This window comes from Salvelinus alpinus, chromosome 1 (genome assembly GCF_045679555.1).
Source record: "Salvelinus alpinus chromosome 1, SLU_Salpinus.1, whole genome shotgun sequence".
NCBI lineage: Eukaryota > Metazoa > Chordata > Actinopteri > Salmoniformes > Salmonidae > Salvelinus > Salvelinus alpinus.
The window spans coordinates 58580869-58598584 of NC_092086.1; the positions used below are offsets into that span (position 1 = coordinate 58580869).

Genomic DNA, 17716 nt, shown 5'->3' on the forward strand with positions numbered 1-17716 from the left:
GCTTGTACTGTAAACAACTAAAAGAGTATGTATCTTTTAAACATTTCAATGAACAGTTTGACATCATACGTTTCTTTTTCTTACAACCTTTGTCCATACATCTTTTTCACATCATAACAATCCTTTCTCTATTTTTCAGCCTAATCAGTGTGAATGTGTGTGTGTAAAAGTCTTTCAGGGCTGTAACGCTGGGGGTGGTCTGATGACCCTGTGCGAGCAACGCAGGCTTTGTGTGTCTGCGTTCAAATGTTCTTGTCTCACCTGTACAGTGTCAGTTGTGTCAGTCAAAGAGTCAGTTACCACCTGAGATGGTGTTTCGGTAGCAACTCATGCTCTCAACTGATCCCCGTGTCATATGTGGACTGTCAGTGTCTCTGCCTATCACTTTGTAAGGTACTGGACCTGTCTGTGTGGCAAACTCAGGTTTCCATCTCGGTCCTCCTCCCATTGTATTTCGCAGGTGCACGGCATCATCCACTCCAAATGACCTTTCCACTGTACGTTGGTCATGGTTAGAGCATTGGGCCAGTAACTGAAAGGTTGCTGGTTTGACTACTCGAGCTGACAAGGTTAAAAATCTGTCGATGTGCCCTTGAGCAAGACACTTAACCCTAATTTGCTCCAGGGGCATCGTACTACTATGGCTGACCCTGTAAAACATCACATTTCACTGCACCTATCCGATGTATGTGACAATATTTTTTGTGACAATATACTTTTACTTGTACTGCTTCCTGCGAAGCACAGCATTGGCTGTGCTGTGTTTGATGAAATTCAGTCTGGTGCGAACATGTCTGCTCAAGAAGAGGTCAGCAGGCGTTTGTCCTGTTGTGCAGTCCGTTGTGGTGCGGTACTGCAGTCAGAACAAGGAGATCTTGTCCTCTATGTCCAGAGTGCTACTGGCAAGCTTTATTAAACCATTTTTGAATGTCTGAACATACCTCTCTGCCAGCCCTTTTTGAAGTTGGGTGTCCATGCGTGCTGGTGGAGTGCAGGATTCCGTTCTACCTCACAAACATCTGGAATTGGTTTGACATGAAGGTTTTCGCATTGTCCATTACGATTTGCTCAGGCAATCCGAATGATGAGAACAACTTCTCAGTCTGGTTATGGTAGCATGTGAAGTGATTTGTGACATTCTGAACACTTCTAACCGTTTAGAGTGTGCGTCAACCACTATCATAAACATGGGCTTGCACAGTCTGTGTAAACATTTAACACTCACCATGGATGCAACAAGACCTGTCATGGTATTTCACACTTCTTGCAGATCGGCTCCACTTCTCTATATAGTTCTGGCCACCAGACATAAAGTATTTGCGAGCAAGTGCTTTTGTTTTTACAATGTTCTGGTGCCCTGTGTGTATTGCCCCATAAGAAACACCCTCGTTCTACTGACAGCTCATTCCTCCGTGTGTAGAATTTCAAGTTTTCTTCAACCTGTTCAAGCCAACCCTCCATGATATGTTTGTAAACTTTTGAGAGCTCACTCTCCATGTGTGTTGCTCTGGCTATTTGTATAGCGTTCAGCGGTGCTTCCTCAAAGTGCTCTGTTAGCAGTGTGTGGATGTGCGCTGACAAAGTTCCGGCATTTACTGGTCTCAGGTAGAAGTCATACGCTGACAAAATGTTGGCCTACCGCTGGATGCAATCGTAGGGAGGCTCTTGTCAATAAGTTAAATTGTCTCCCCCACAGATACTGATGGAACTTTTTTACTCCATAGATTCGCTTCCTTTTCAATCTGTGAGTATTTCTTCTAAGCTGGGGCATCTCTATTTGGCATAATGTGCTGGATGATGGCTACCGTACAATGCGTCACAAGCCAAAGAAAGAGGTACTTACGAGGCACAGATGTCAATTCAATGTCTATTCCATGTTGGCTCGATGTAATTTCATTGAAATGACGTGGAAACAACGTTGATTCAACCAGTGTGTGCCCAGTGGGTAGTTTTGAGTCATAGTGGACTAAGACCTGATCACTCGTTAACAGTTCTTTTCATTTGTTGAAGGTATCCTGTTCCGGTTGTGTGCAACGCCAAGTCACTTGGTCTTTCAGCAACCTGTACAGTGGCGCTAGAACTGTGCTCTGCTGTGGCACAAGAGGTCAATAGTAGTTAACAAGACCCAGAAAGGCCCTCAGCTCCTTCACGTTTGTTCAGGAGGAGGAGGTTTCTAACTCTGGCCCGTCATAGGAGGTTCCGAACTGTGGCCCGTCATAGGAGGTTCCATACTGTGGCCCGTCGTTGGAGATTCCGGACTGTGGCCCGTCGTTGGAGATTCCGGACTGTGGCCCGTTGTAAGAGGTTCCGGACTGTGGCCCGTCGTTGGAGGTTCCAGACTGTGGCCCGTTGTTGGAGGTTCCGGACTGTGGCCCGTCGCCGGAAGCTCTGGACTGGGTACTGTCGCCGGAAGCTCTGGACTGGGTACTGTTGCCGGAAGCTCTGAACTGGGTACTGTTGCCGGAAGCTCTGGACTGGGTACTGTTGCCGGAAGCTCTGGACTGGGTACTGTCGCTGGAAGTTCTGGACTGGGTACTGTTGTCGGAAGCTCTGGACTATGGAAGCGCACTGGAAGCCTGATGCGTGGTGCCGGAACTGGTGGTACCGGACTGAGGACACGCACCTCAGGGCGAGTGCGGGGAAGAGGCACAGGCCGTACTGGACTGTGGAAGCGCACTGGAGGCCTGATGCGTGGTGCCGGAACTGGTGGTACCGGGCTGAGGACACGCACCTCAGGGCGAGTGCGGGGAAGAGGCATTGTCAATGTCATAAAAGCAGTTTTGCAACGATCCTCAGGGAGCATCTCGACTTGCCAGTAACCACTGGCAAAGTCTAAAGTGGAAAAGTACTGAGCACCGGCAAGCAAGTCCAAGATCTCATCGATCCTAGGATATAGATAAGCATCTTTTACAGTGTTCTCATTTAACCTTCTGTAATCCGCACAGAACCTGATTGAGCCGTCCTTCTTTCTTACTAACACCACTGGTGCTGCCTATGGACTGCTGGATGGGTTAACTATTCCCCTTTCTAACATATCATGCAAATGCATGTCAAACTCTGCTTGCAGATGAACAAGCACCCGCCTCAATGCTTGTTTGATAGGCCTGGTGTCCCCTGTGTCAATCCTATGCTGGACTAGTTTAGTGCAGCCCAAGTCAAAATCACCAGTGCTAAACATTCCCACATACCTCCCCACCATTTCCTTTACAGCTCTCAGCTGCACCTCAGTTAGCTGGCTGAAATCTATATAAGATAACTAACGAGACTGCCCCAGGAGAGCTCCTGATCGACATGTGTACTTGGTGCATTGAGTTGGTTGGAACATCTCCAGCGCGCTGATAATAAATAATTGTTCATTTAAGTGTAGAATTTCCACGACACTACCAACAGGTTACTTGTATCAGTTACTTTAACGCAGGGCCCAAGAAGACCCTCAATTTTGTCATTGTTTACTGTACCCTCAACTTTACCAGTTATAAACATTTCACTTCTGGAGGGGATAATCGTGTCATTTATCAACACCACTTAACACACTCCCCCTGCCACTCCCCTGAAAATCATGGGAACCTGCTTCCCCAAAACACATGTTTTCTTTTTCACGTCAAGTACAGCCCCATATTTTACCAGAAAGTCTGTCGCTATCAGTACACACTGGTCTGCGTTGCTAGCAACGACAAAATCCCAGGTCAGATTCAATGTTCATGACTGTGGACCAGGTCTCCAAGACTGAGAGAAACTGTCCATTTGCTACTTTAACCATGCTGTGGTATGGTTGCAATGTACCACTCTTATCTCCAGTAGCATTTCTCCATACCTGTTCGTGTACCATGGAAACCTGGACCCCGAGTCCACCATGACCTCATACTCGGAGTCAGCAAATTTGCACTCCAGGTAAACCCCACTCTCCACCACACTTGATGTAATTCTCGCTGTGGACTGGTCAGCTGTGCATGTAGTTGAAGCCGATGCTGCGCTGACATGGAAAAGGAAAGGACAGTTTTTTTCATGTGCAATGACATTTCCAGCAGGCCCTGCTATTGGTCGACGTAGGTCGTGCTCTGTCGCTCCCGGGGAAGCTAGATCTCCCTCTCCCTGGTCCGGTCTGTATCCTCCCGTGGCGTTTGCCGTTGCTACTGTAGAAGACCCTGGAAACGCTCTGCTGCTTTGGTATGTCTGCCTCTGATGTGGCTGCCTCGCTGCCAGATACTGCACCTTAGTCCGCAACTGTGCAACGCTCTCACACAATGACTCGAACATCTCTTTTGTAACTCCGACACTGTCTCCAACTGGAGGCAGAGTAACCTTGCTTGTACCACACATGTACACTTTTTATTGTGCAGTGTCTTCACTTTCCAGCATTTCTAGCTGCTTTATCTGATCAAGCTCTGTAGCAATACTAATTGCCTCTTCCAACGTTTTTGGTACTGCCTTGAGCAGGTGCATACGCAGATCACTGCACCCAATGTGTGCAATAAAATGGTCTCGTGCCAGCGAATTACGTGTGCTCGTGCTATAATCTGGCTATAAAGCCTTTGAAGCTAGCCTGCTTAAATCATGCCCAAAGTCATGAATGCACTCAACGACTTTACCTTTTCTGTCCTGAGAAAATGCATGATTCCAGTCAGCATGTTCTGGTGGCTCAAAATGCCTCTGCAAAGCCACTTTCAGACTGTTGTAATCATTCTTGGTATGCTGAGGTAAAGTACTACAAAATCTCTGCGCATTTCCCCTCAGCAACAGCATGAGAAAGTTCAAACGATCTACCGCTCACCATCCATTCACTTGCGCTGCTAACTCAAATTGTTCAATCCAAACAGTCCATTCATCTTTTTTTCCCCTCGAAAGATTCTGACATGAACACCGGCTGGTCAATCCGACTGTCCATGGCACCCAGCTGATCCACCACCGGCTGTCGGTCGGTCAGTGGTTGTCGATTGCTGTTCCCGGGTTGTTCAACTTTTCCCTCCATTTTCCAATGCAGCTAACCAGCTAAAATTAGCCAAGCTCGTAAGTTGTTAGCTAGTTGACGTACTGATCCCACCATTGCCACCAATTTGTAACGATCCTGTAAAGCCACCGAAAATCACACATAGTTTGTTGACTAGCGTAAACAGTCCTAGGACACGGATTTCCCATAAATAACCAAGTTGTGATTTATTTGGATGAACACAGACAGTGCACCCCAGCACTGACCTGCCGCACAATCGCCTCACCAAAAACTCTCCCTCAGTATGCTCCAGCATCCTCACATACAGCAACTCATTTGCATAACAGTGTGTGATAGCCTGAGAGACTTTTGAATGTGTAAAACATTAAACTATGAAAGAGCAAGTTGATAAAGATATTTTGGATTCCCAGTAGATTACAACGGCATTGGACAAATAGTTGCTTCTAGCTGGTTGTTGATCATAGCTAGACAGCCATTTTCAAGTCTTGCTGTAGACTTTCAAGTCAATTTAAGTCAAAGCTGTAACTAGGCCACTCAGGAACATTTAATGTCGTCTTGGTAAGCAACTCCAGTGTTTTATGTTATTGTCCTGCTGAAAGGTGAATGTCTCCCAGTGTCTATTGGAAAGCAGACTGAGCCAGGTTTTCCTCTAGGAGTTTGCCTGTGCTTAGTTCTATTTCATTTATTTTTATCCTATAAAAATTCCCTATTCCTTGCCGATAATAAGCATACCCATGACATGATGCAGCCACCACCATTCTTGAAAATATGAAGAGGGGTACTTAGTGATGTGTTGTGTTGGATTTGCCTCAAACATAACACTTTTTACTCAGGACATAAAGTACATTTATTTAGTGCTTTATTGCAAACAGGATGCATGTTTTGGAATATTTTTATTCTGTACAGGCTTCCTTCTTTTCACTCTGTAATTTAGGTTAGTATTGTGGAGTAACTACAATATTTTTGATCTATCATCAGTTTTCTCCTATCACAGCCATTAAATTCTGTAATTGGTTTAAAGTCACCATTGGCCTCATGGTGAAATCCCTGAGAGGTTTCCTTCCTCTTCGGCACCTGAGTTAGGAAGGACGACTGTATCTTTGTAGTAACTGGGTGTATTGATCCACCATCCAAAGTGTAATTAATAACTTCACCATGCTCAAAGGGATATTCAATGTCTGCTTTTTATTTTATTTTTACCCACCTACCAATTGGGGCCCTTCTTTGTGAGGCATTGGAAAATCTCCCTAGTCTTTGTGGTTGAATCTGTGTTAGAAATTCACTGCTCGACTGAGGGACCTTACAGATAATTTTATGCGTGGGGTACAGAGATGAGGTATTCATTAAAAAAACATGTTAAACACTTTTATTGTAAACAGAATGAATCCATGCAACTTATCATGTGACTTTTTAAGCATATTTTTACTCCTGAACTTCTTTAGGCTTGCCATGAGAAAGGAGTTGAATATTTATTGACTTTTAGCTTCAAATGTTGTATTAATTTGTAAAAAGTTCTAAAAACATGATTCAACTTTTACATTATGGGGTATTTTGTGTAGACCAGTGACACAAAATCTCAATTTAATCTATTTTAAATTCAGGCTGTAACACAATACAATGTGGAAAAAGATAATGGGTGTAAATACTTTCTGAAGGCACTGTAAATGCATTAACGAAACATTATTTATAAAAATAAATCTATTTGTGGTTTTTAAACTCTATAATTTGTTTACAAGCTTGAAAGCTGTACTTTTAGTTTATGGTTGACACAGCTTGTTGGCCATTAGATAATCTGTGTTTCTCAACTAGTTCAAATCACATGAATGCATCCAACTGGTATTTACAAATTCACTACTGGTAAATGTCCACCTCGCACATGGTTAAAAACGCAGGATCAGAGTGAAAGCGTTACTTTTTGTGTACCTTTATTTAACTAGGCAAATCAGTTAAGAACACGTTCTTATTTACAATGACGGCCTACACCGGCCAAACCCGGATGACGCTGGGCCAATTGTGCACCGCCCTATGGGACTCCCAATCACAGCCGGTTGTGATACAGCCTGGAATCGAACCAGGGTGTCTGTAGTGACGCCTCTAGCACTGAGATGCAGTGCCTTAGACCGCTGTGCCACTCGAGTGCCCTACAGTGCCCAATATAACAATCCGGTCAGAGCAGACAATGCAAGGAACATTGTGAATGCTGAACATTGTGTTTTCCCGCTGTACCAAAACCGAACTGTGAACGTAAAACCACAATACCTACTGATACGTGGGTTTGGTGAACCGATACACCCCTATTAGGAACTTTAAAAAATAATATATGTTTCAATATGAACATCTCCACATAGCCTATCTTCCCTATAGGTTTACATTAAAAATACAGTTCTAAAAATGTAATACGTTTTAGTTTGTATCGATGGTTGTTCGTCTTATCTCAATCGCCCACTGGAGTTTATAATTGACTAATTAGCCACTTTTCTTTACATCACTGATATCAATACAAAATCTTAATACTCTAATATTTCATGTGAATGTGATAATGCAATGACTGTGTGCTCCATTGATGTCTGTTTGTGCGGAGCTTGATTAGTAATGCCTAGGAATAGAAACATGAACGCTATGTAATTTGAGAAAATAAATATCTATGTGAAGGGTTGATGATTTTATACAATTCATCATTACAACTGACTGAACAGTTGCTGATTCTGTGTGTCATTGTGAATAATGAATCATATTTCCCCCCTTTTAGGGGTATAACATTACAATTGTATAGCTAATAGTGTTTGTAGATCCCTCTCTTTCCGGAACTCACTGAAACTCAAACCCTGGTATATGGCCCTGCCTGCATATACAGTACAATTCATAAGACAAAATCAATCAAAATACGATACAATGTAAAACAAACTAAAATGCAGCACAACACAAATATTCTAGAAAAACAATATTTTAAATTGCCGAGCTGTACCAGAACATCCAATTCTAATGTATTTTGTAGTTGGTTCCAGCAATGAGGTGTATTAAAACTAAAAGTGGATTATCCTAGTTTGGTGAGGACCTGAGGAACCTCAAGAGTTAACCAATCCTGTGAACAGGTTTGGTATCTCATGCTTTTATACTTTAACAAGTTAGGTAAGTCGGGAGCTTAGTAGTAGAGCTTTGGAAACAAAAAGGGAGTAATGAAGTGATCTACGCGATTTTAATAATGAGGACCAGCCAACCTTTTGATACAGGACACAGTGATGAGCATTAAAACAGTCACCTGTGATAAAATGAAGGGCACTATGGTAGATGGCATCCAAAGGTTTATGAGTAATGGCTGCTGCATTCTGGTAAATGGTGTCACAATAGTCAAGAACTGGCAGGAAAGTTGAGTGTACTGTACAATTGGCTTCCTGCTATTTAGGGACAGGCAAGACCCATTTCTAAAAAAAGAAGCCCACTTTAAATCTTAGCTTTTTAACTAGCACATCTCTGTTTGTTAAATGTTAAATCGAGTGGAGATTATTATGGCCTAGTATGTGCCACGTAAACAGCTGGTAAGTGAGTGGTTTTGAAATCTGGTAACTAAGTTCATTCGGAATCTGGTAACTGGTGTTCTAGACATTGTCAAAAAACATGGTGTATAATTAAGCAATAAAACCAGAGAAGGTGTAGTATATTGCCAATATACCACGGCTAAGGGCTGTTATTATGCACAGCGCAACGCAGAGTGCCTGGATGCAGCCATTAGCCTTGGTATATTGGCCATATACCACAAACCCCCGAGATGCCTTATTGCTATTATAACGGTTTACCAACGTAATTAGAACAGTAAACAGTCATTTATTGTCATACCTCTGGTATACGGTCTGATATACCACGGCATTCAGAGCTCAAACCAACCAGTTTATAACTAGCATTTTTCAGCGACATCATACCTCCAGGTGATATCATTCTTTTTCCAGCTCAGCCCGGTCAAAGCATATCTCTTTTTCCTCTTCCTCCTTCTCTTCCTCAGGTCTTCCGTTCCGACAATGTCAGGCAGGGAACAGCGAGGGGTCTTCATCAAAGAAAGAGTAGCATGGTCTGAGGGAAGAGAGGGAGGGGGCCAGAGAGAGGGGGAGAGATAGAGGACATTCATATTTTTATAATTATATTCTATTCTTTCGTCAGTGTGTACAATAACAGTTAGGGTGGAGAAACAAAGATGACGTTATCCAGGCTCACTCTATATATATATACAGTATATATACTACTGGTCAAAAGTTTTAGAACATCTACTCATTCAAGGGTTTTTCTTTATTTTTACTATTTTCTACATTGTAGAATAATAGTGAAGACATCAAAACTATGAAAGAACACATATGGAGTCATGTAGTAATCAAAAAGGTGTTGAGATTTGAGATTCTTCAAATAGCCACCCTTTGCCTTGATGACAGCTTTGCACACTCTAGACATTCTCTCAACCAGCTTCTCCTGGAATGCTTTTCCAACAGTCTTGAAGGAGTTCCCACATATGCTGAGCACTTGTAGGCTGCTTTTCCTTCACTGTGCAGTCCGATATATATATTTTAATAAAACATTTTTTTTTTACTATTTTGTTTAATAACATTTAGGTATTTTGTCCATTTAGCAGTAAAACTTTTTACAATTAAACATAATTAGACTCAGGGATGCAAAAGTATGCTAAAGAGTTTACCCAGTATTCCTGTCTCCTCTAGCCCAGCAAACCTCTGCATCTGGCGGAGAGCTTTCTGGATGCCCTCCCTGGTCTGGAGCCTCTCTGTGCGGGGGTCCGGAGGGGGCAGGTACCCATACCGACTCAGCCAGTCCTCCACAGAGAGAGAGACACAGATACATGCACAGAGTGATTCCTAATTACTTGATATATTACAGAATATTTTCCACAATAATGTGAAGAAAGCATTTTTGTTCGTTTGCGTGCGTATATGTGGAAGAAACACAAATGTTTGTGCAAAAAGACAGCTCAAGAATGACACCATACACACACATACATGTACACACACTCTCTCACACACACACTGTGAAACTATCTCCAGTATGCATATACACTGGCCTCAGTTCCAAGGAATATTGTAAACATGCACCACTTTATGCAATTTATTGTTCAACATTAGCCAGCCCACATTTATTTGAGTCCAATGAGCTTTTCTTGTTTAAAACACATAAATACCACAAGCTTTTCTTTACGTTTAAAACACATAAATGAAGCATAACATTTATGGGCAACACCACAGTCAAATAATTCTATGAAAATGGCAGTATGGATCTAGTGTAAATCATTAGTAGAGTCCCAATACTAGCATTGAACAAAGTATGCCAATCTGGATATTTGAACAATGCCTATGTATGAAAACATATTTAATATCTAATGTGTACATCTCACATGTCATATGAATCTGAGGGAATGTCATAAATGCGAATAATGAAGGTTATTGAATGAGTTGTCATTATTGGACTGGAAGAAGCATGCAGGGTTTCCTACTTACCACTCCACGAGAGTACTGGTCAGCCGTTGGGGCACACAGCCCGATGGAGATTGTTAGAAGGAGCCCTGCTCCGCTCACCAAGAGCAGACGATTATAACACATAACTAACCTGAAAATGCGTTTGCTCACCACGACCTCTCGTAAAGATGGGCTACACAGGATGTCCGGTTCATTCCACAGAGTGTGTGACCACTTAAGCAGTCAAATGCTTGACTCATAACCGCCGGCTTCTCGTAGGATACTCAACCTGGAACCTTTGCAGCTCTCTGGATAACTCTGACGAATCAAATAAATAAATAGATACAAACAACCTTTTTCCTGAGTAAGCAGAGAAAGCACAAGATGGAGAACAGTTCCTCAGAATAGTTGAAGATGCTTCTTTAGCAGAGCTCTGTCTCTGTCTGTTTTTCTCTTGCAACATCCCCTGAGACTAGGCTGGGCCTGCGCATAGATGGACATACTGTATAGATCAATAGGATGCACTTATAGTCAGCAGCCCCACCCCACCCTTTTTTTCTGGGTTCATTTTCTCATCCACTCCATTCTGGTAAACACACACATACACTTTCTATTTCCTCTCACTCTGCAGAGCACTTGTTTAGAAGGTGGACATGTAAACAGCTTGTCCTGTATATTGCTCTATATACCCCATCCTGAAAAGGAGCTGTCCCACACTGCATCGAACCCATACCCCGCCTCTGATCTGGGGATGATAAGTTCAAGAGTTCAAACGTCTTCATAGAGTATGTCCAAATTGATGCCAAACGATGATGTCATCGGCGTACAGAGGCGACGGCAAACCGGCAAGAGAACTGACCCTGTGTCATACACATACCCACATGAATTCAGCAGAACCCACAACAAAGACGGTAACAGTATTCACCACATATTTTTCATTCAAAGCAGAGAGATGTGTATCTTTTTGTGTCACCGCTGTAAAGGGCCAGACGAGATGAAGGAGAGAGGAGGGATGGAATGTAAGAAATAATCAATAGAGGGTCTGAGAGAGGATATGAATGGGGGCGAAGTATGGAAAGTGGGGGGGGGGGGGGGGGTGATGAGGTCCTGAAACAGTGGGTTCCACTCCATCCTGTTTGCTGGGACTGATGTTTGACACCCCCCGGGGAGAATTCCAACCTGTTGAGTATTGTCTTTATAAAAATAGATTAGATAGAGGATGTTTATGAGGAAGATTAAAACAGAGGAAGACAGCTGGGGATTTACGGAAAGAGAACTCAATACATACACAACATGACCAAAAGTATGTGGACACCTGCTTGTCAAACATCTCATTCGAAGATCATGGGTAATTATGGAGTTGGTCCCCCCTTTCCTGATATTACAGCCTCCAATCTTCTGCAAAGGCTTTCCATTAGATGTTGGAACATTGCTGCAGGGACTTTCTTCCATTAAACCACAAGCGCATTAGTGAGGTCGGGCACTGATGTTGGGTGATTAGGACTGGCTCACAGTTGGCATTCCAATTCATCCCAAGGGTGTTTGATGGGGTTGAGGTCAGGGCTCTCTGCAGGCCAGTCAAGTTCTTCCACACCAATCTCAACAAACGATCTCTGTATAGACTTTGCCTTGTGCACAGGGGCATTGTCATGCTGAAACAGGAAATGGCATTCCCCAAACTGTGGCCATAAAGTTGGAAGCACAGAATCGTCTAGAATGTCATTGTACGCTGTAGCGTTAAGATTTCCCTTCACTGGAACTAAGGGGCCTAGCTCGACCCATGAAAACAGCCCAAGCCCATTATTCCTCCTCCCCCAAACTTTACAGTTGCAACTATGCATTCGGGCAGGTGGCGTTCTCGTGGCATCTCATATTGCTCAAATAAACAGCAAATTTGGTTTAAAAAAACAGATAAAGCAACACCTCATGGCAAAACGCCTCTCCCCTATTTGACCTAGTTTCTGTGTATGCATTGATATGTAGGCTATGTGTGCCTTTAAAACAAATTATGTAGTTCTGTCCTTGAGCTGTTCTTGTATATTAATGTTTTGTATTATGTCATTCTGTATTATGTTTTATGTGAACCACAGGAAGAGTAGCTGCCACTTTTGCAACAGCTAATGGGGATCCTAATAAAATACCAAACCCAGATTTGTCTGTCGGACTGCCAGATGGTGAAGCGTGATTCATCACTCCAGAGAACGTGTTTCTATTGCTCCATAGTCCAACGGCAGTGAGTTTACACCACATCAGCCGACACTTGGCATTGCACATGGTGATATTAAGCTTGTGTGCGGCAAATCGGCCATGGAAACACATTTCATGAAGCTCCAGATGAACAGTTGTTGAGCTGATGTTGCTTCCAGAGGCAGTTTGGAACTCGGTAGTGAGTGTTGCAACTGAGGACAGATGATATTTACGCGCTATCCGCTTCAGCACTCGGCGGTCCCATTCCGGGAGCTTGTGTGGCCTATTACTTCGTGGCTGAGCCGTTGTTGCTCCGAGACATTTCCACTTCACAATAACAACACTTACAGTTGACTGGGGCAGCTCTTGCAGGGCAGAAATTTGGCAACAGCACACCAGACAACCAAATGGAAAATCTAAGTTAGCTAGGCCAGTCTGCGTGTGTGTTTGTATTTAATATCTTATTCTAGAACACAAATGGAACATTTTAACTGGAACAAGAATCAACCACCTTTATGCATATAATTTGATTTCCATGTACTGCACCTCACTGAACTCTCGAGCAGGTGACTTGATGGTTTGGTGTGCTATGTTTAGGGATAAAAAAACGACCTCCTGACTCTAGAGCACAGCAGTGTGTACGTGTGTGTACATTAGGGATGCAACAGTACAGTGGGCCCACGGTTCGGTATGTATCACGGTTTGTGGGCCACGGTAATGGTACGGTATCTTTATATTTAAGAAAAAAACATCACCCTTTAAACAATGAACTCTTTATTTTTCCTATAGACAAATAAAACTTTCCATTCATAAAATGGCAGTATGACTGGCTAGGGGAGTCAAGGGGAGAAAAACATTAAATTAAAAGTGCTTCTTAGCTTTGACAACCTGTAGGTGCTTGCCTTCTCTATTTTAAATAAACAGGATACATACTTGTATAGGCAATACAATCTTTGGCTATGAATACTCCCACTGCTTTTGTTATTTCTTTATGTTTTGTTGTTGGAAGGCAGCAGCGAGAGATTGTTGTGTTTTCGCTAACGAGTGGACTCTCCTTGCTCCAGATCCACCTGCAAGGGAGGGCGACGTAAATGACACATCATGTTAGAAGTGTTTCCACTCGAGTAGCCGACAGTGGCAAAGCAATGCTTGCAGACTGTACTTTGTTTGTTTACGGTCTTCTTACCCTCGTCATCGTATTGAACGCTGAATCCAAAATGTTCCCACACAGCGGATTTGAAAGACGGCGGTGCTTCTTCAAATTTGCTTCTCTCTGTCTCGCTAGCGCTCGCCATTGTAACGTTGGAGCTAAGAGAATATTTGTTTTTAGTTTCCCATCTCTTCATGGGACCCATTTAGGGAGGTTTCCTACTGAGATGTCATTGCAAATCGTCCATTGGTTCTCTAGGGGTAGCGTCCCACCTAACCAACAGCCAGTGAAATTGCAGGGCGCCAAATTCAAAACAACAGAAATCTCATAATTAAAATTCCTCAAACATACAAGCATTATACACCATTTTAAAGATAAACCTCTCGTTAATCCAACCAAAGTGTCTGATTTCAAAACGGATTTACGGCGAAAGCACACCTTGCGATTATGTTAGGTCAGTACATAGCCACAGAAATACACAGCCATTTTTCCAGCCAAAGAGAGAAGTAACAAATCACTAACCTTTGATGATCTTCATCAGATGACACTCATAGGACTTCATGTTACACAATACATGTATGTTTTGTTCGGTAAAGTTCATATTTATATCCAAAAATCTGAGTTTAGGCGGGACGCTACTGTCTCACTTGGCCAAAAGCCAGAGAAAATGCAGCGCACCAAATTCTAATTAATTACTATAAAAATCAAACTTTCATTCAATCATAACATGAAAGATACCAAATTAAAGCTACACGTGTTCTGAATCCAGCCAACATGTCAGAATTCAAATAGGCTTTTCGGCGAAAGCATACGATGCTATTATCTGAGCATAGCACCATAGTAAACAAAAGAGAGAAAACATTTCAACCCTGCTGGCGCGACACAAAACTCAAAAATAAAAATATAATTAATGCCTTACATTTGACGAGCTTCTGTTGTTGGCACTCCAATATGTCCCATAAACATCACAAATGGTCCTTTTGTTCGATTAATTCCGTCAATATATATCCAAAATGTCCATTTATTTGGCGCGTTTAATCCAGAAAAACACCGGTTCCAACTTGCGCAACGTGACAACAAAATATCTCAAAAGTTACCTGTAAACTTTGCCAAAACATTTCAAACTACTTTTGTAATACAACTTTAGGTATTTTTTAAAGTAAATAATCGATAAAATTGAAGACGGGATGATCTGTGTTCAATACAGGAAGAAAAAAACTCAAGCATGCTTTCTGGTCTTGCACCTCTATCAAACAGTACACATGAAGTGACACTTTTTCAAGATGGCCGTACTTCTTCATTACACAAAGGAATAACCTCAACCAATTTCTAAAGACTGGTGACATCCAGTGGAAGCGGTAGGAACTGCAAGCAAGTCCCTTAGAAATCTGGATTCCCAATGAAATCTCATTGAAAACAGTGTGTCCTCAAAAAAAATACATCTGAATGGTTTGTCCTCGGGGTTTCGCCTGCTACATAAGTTATGTTATACTCACAGACATGATTCAAACAGTTTTAGAAACTTCAGAGTGTTTTCTATCCAAATCCACTAATAATATGCATATGTTATCTTCTGGGGATGAGTAGCTGGCAGTTTAATTTGAGCATGCTTTTCATCCAAAATTCCGAATGCTGTCCCCTACCCTAGAGAAGTTAATGGGGAGGTGGTTGCCACATTTTGAGACATTGCTGTGGAGTAAAGTTTGTCAGCCCTCAGGAGCCCCATAATGGCCTGGTGCCCCAAGCAGTTGCCTGCCAAGCCTGTTCACAAGCTGCAAGTCTAATTATGTGGATTTGAATGTACAACGTGTGTGTAGTCTGCAACGCAATAAGCACATTTTGGAAATTATAGGAAAATGACAGGCATATCGTAATTCCGCGGTTCACATGTGCGTATTGAACCGTAGGGGGCGTACCGAACCGTTTGACAACATACTGTGTACCGTTGCATCCCTAGTGTGCATGCATATATATGTGCGTGCATGTACGTGTGTACTCACCCATGTCTGCCTCCAGGTCAGGTAGACTATAGATGTGTTCACAGGTGTTCCTGCTGTAGGGGTTGCAGTAGCCGATCTCAAAGTCAAAGGTCTTGAGGATCAGGTCTCTTAAGTCGTGTCTCTCTATCAGACGAAACAGTTCACTACCCTGCTACCCTACCGTAAACTCTAGTCTGAGAGAGAACGCCAGACAGACGTTAATATACACACAGAGCTTAGACATACAGTACAGTCGTTCACAGTCACATGCATGCATACACGTACACACAATTTCAGCTACATTATCAGTACTTACATTAACACAATGTTCCCTCCTACATTAACACAAAAACTCATAACAAAACACATACACATGCTCACATAGACGCATCCACATCTCACATTGATTAACTGCTACTTGAATGAGTCATTATTCACTCATTTTACAGATATAAAAGTCAATATCAAAGGGATAGACTTACGTTGCTCCTATCTCCCTTAGGGCCAGAAAATGCGCGGTGAAACGATACTGCATGAATCTCCTTGGATCAAATTCCATCAAGTCTTACATTTCTGGCAGAGAGAGAAAGTGAGAAAAAGATAGGGAGAGAAAGAGATGTGGATAGGAAGAGATTGTTGAAACTTGAATGTAGCAAGAACCATTGAATAACCAAAAATACTTTACATTACATTATTTAAGTAATAAAAGACTATTTCAGTAATACTTCAAGAATTGGAAATTGTTTTTATTGTTCATATTCCCGACATCCCTTCACTACCATCCTATCTTCTCTGTATCATTCCAATTTCATTTTTTCGCACAGTGTGAGAAACATAAGGAACACTTCACATATTAATTGGTGGTTGCACACCAGTCATACTTTTCCTGCATACTTGACTCATAACCCGCAGGCCCCGAGGTTATATCTGCAGGGCGGCAGATTTAGGGTCATAAAATATTGTGTTGATGAAGGGTGGGTGGGTGGGTGGTTGGGTGGGTGGCGGGAGGGTTGAATAAAGAGAGAACAATACCTTAAATGAATAAATATATCTATAGGCTACGGGTTATAGGTTTTTCTTTCATTATTTTAGGCTATCTCGCATTAGCGCGGTAAGCCTAAGCTTTAGGGTCTGACATAGGCTTACAAGTGCCAAATAGCCTACCCAATCGCCAAATGCTTTTGGGAATGGTTAGAAAAAGTTAATGTCATCCACTGAGGCAAAAAAAACAATGTCAGTGGTTAATTCAAGAGAAAAGCTGCAAATGGAGAGTTAAAAATAGAGAGAAGGGAGGGCCAGAAAAGTCATGTTTTGGAAAGATTTGGTCAAGTGGAAAAAGAGGAGGATAGCAGCACCGGCTATGTAATGTGTGATGGTACTTCAAGGGAACTGTAGCCTACTATTCAGATGGGTTAAATGGAAACTGAAATCTAGACACTGACTGTAGGTCTATGACCTCTTTCGAAATACAAAAATAATCTCTGTATGAGCAATTTGCATCATATGACGCAAAATGCATCATACTGGATCATTTCTGTATTTTGAAAGTTACATATCTTTTTTTATTTTTTTATTTTTTATTTTACCCAATTTTCTCCCCAATTTTCGTGGTATCCAATCGCTAGTAATTACTATCTTGTCTCATCGCTACAACTCCCGTACGGGCTCGGGAGAGACGAAGGTCGAAAGCCATGCGTCCTCCGAAGCACAACCCAACCAAGCCGCACTGCTTCTTAACACAGCGCGCCTCCAACCCGGAAGCCAGCCGCACCAATGTGTCGGAGGAAACACCGTGCACCTGGCCCCCTCGGTTAGCGCGCACTGCGCCCGGCCCGCCACAGGAGTCGCTGGAGCGCAATGAGACAAGGATATGAAAGTTACATATCTTGACAACTTGATTGCTGATAAGCAACAAAAAAAGGGACTACTCAACAATGGACTAATGAAACAAACACCAAAATATTTTTGAGGTGGAGTTTTCCTTTAATGTTAACTTTTGCAGAGT

General features: G+C 42.5%; 1 protein-coding gene across 2 annotated transcripts in view; it reads right to left on the reverse strand.

The window, feature by feature from the left end:
- Positions 1–16285, reverse strand: part of mmp25a (matrix metallopeptidase 25a) — a 31060-nt gene extending 14775 nt beyond the window's left edge. The window contains exons 1-5 of one of the 2 annotated variants that reach the window (XM_071350589.1): positions 16194–16285; positions 13769–15855; positions 10438–13652; positions 9627–9759; positions 8866–9013 (exon numbers count right to left, since the gene is read on the reverse strand). In XM_071350589.1, coding sequence (XP_071206690.1) covers positions 8866–9013; positions 9627–9759; positions 10438–10539 — 383 coding nt within the window. In that variant the 5' untranslated portion in view covers positions 10540–13652; positions 13769–15855; positions 16194–16285. Of the gene's footprint in view, positions 1–8865; positions 9014–9626; positions 9760–10437; positions 15856–16193 lie in introns of both variants that reach the window. The other variant, XM_071350504.1, reaches the window with a different exon arrangement.
- Positions 16286–17716: the final 1431 nt, after the last annotated feature.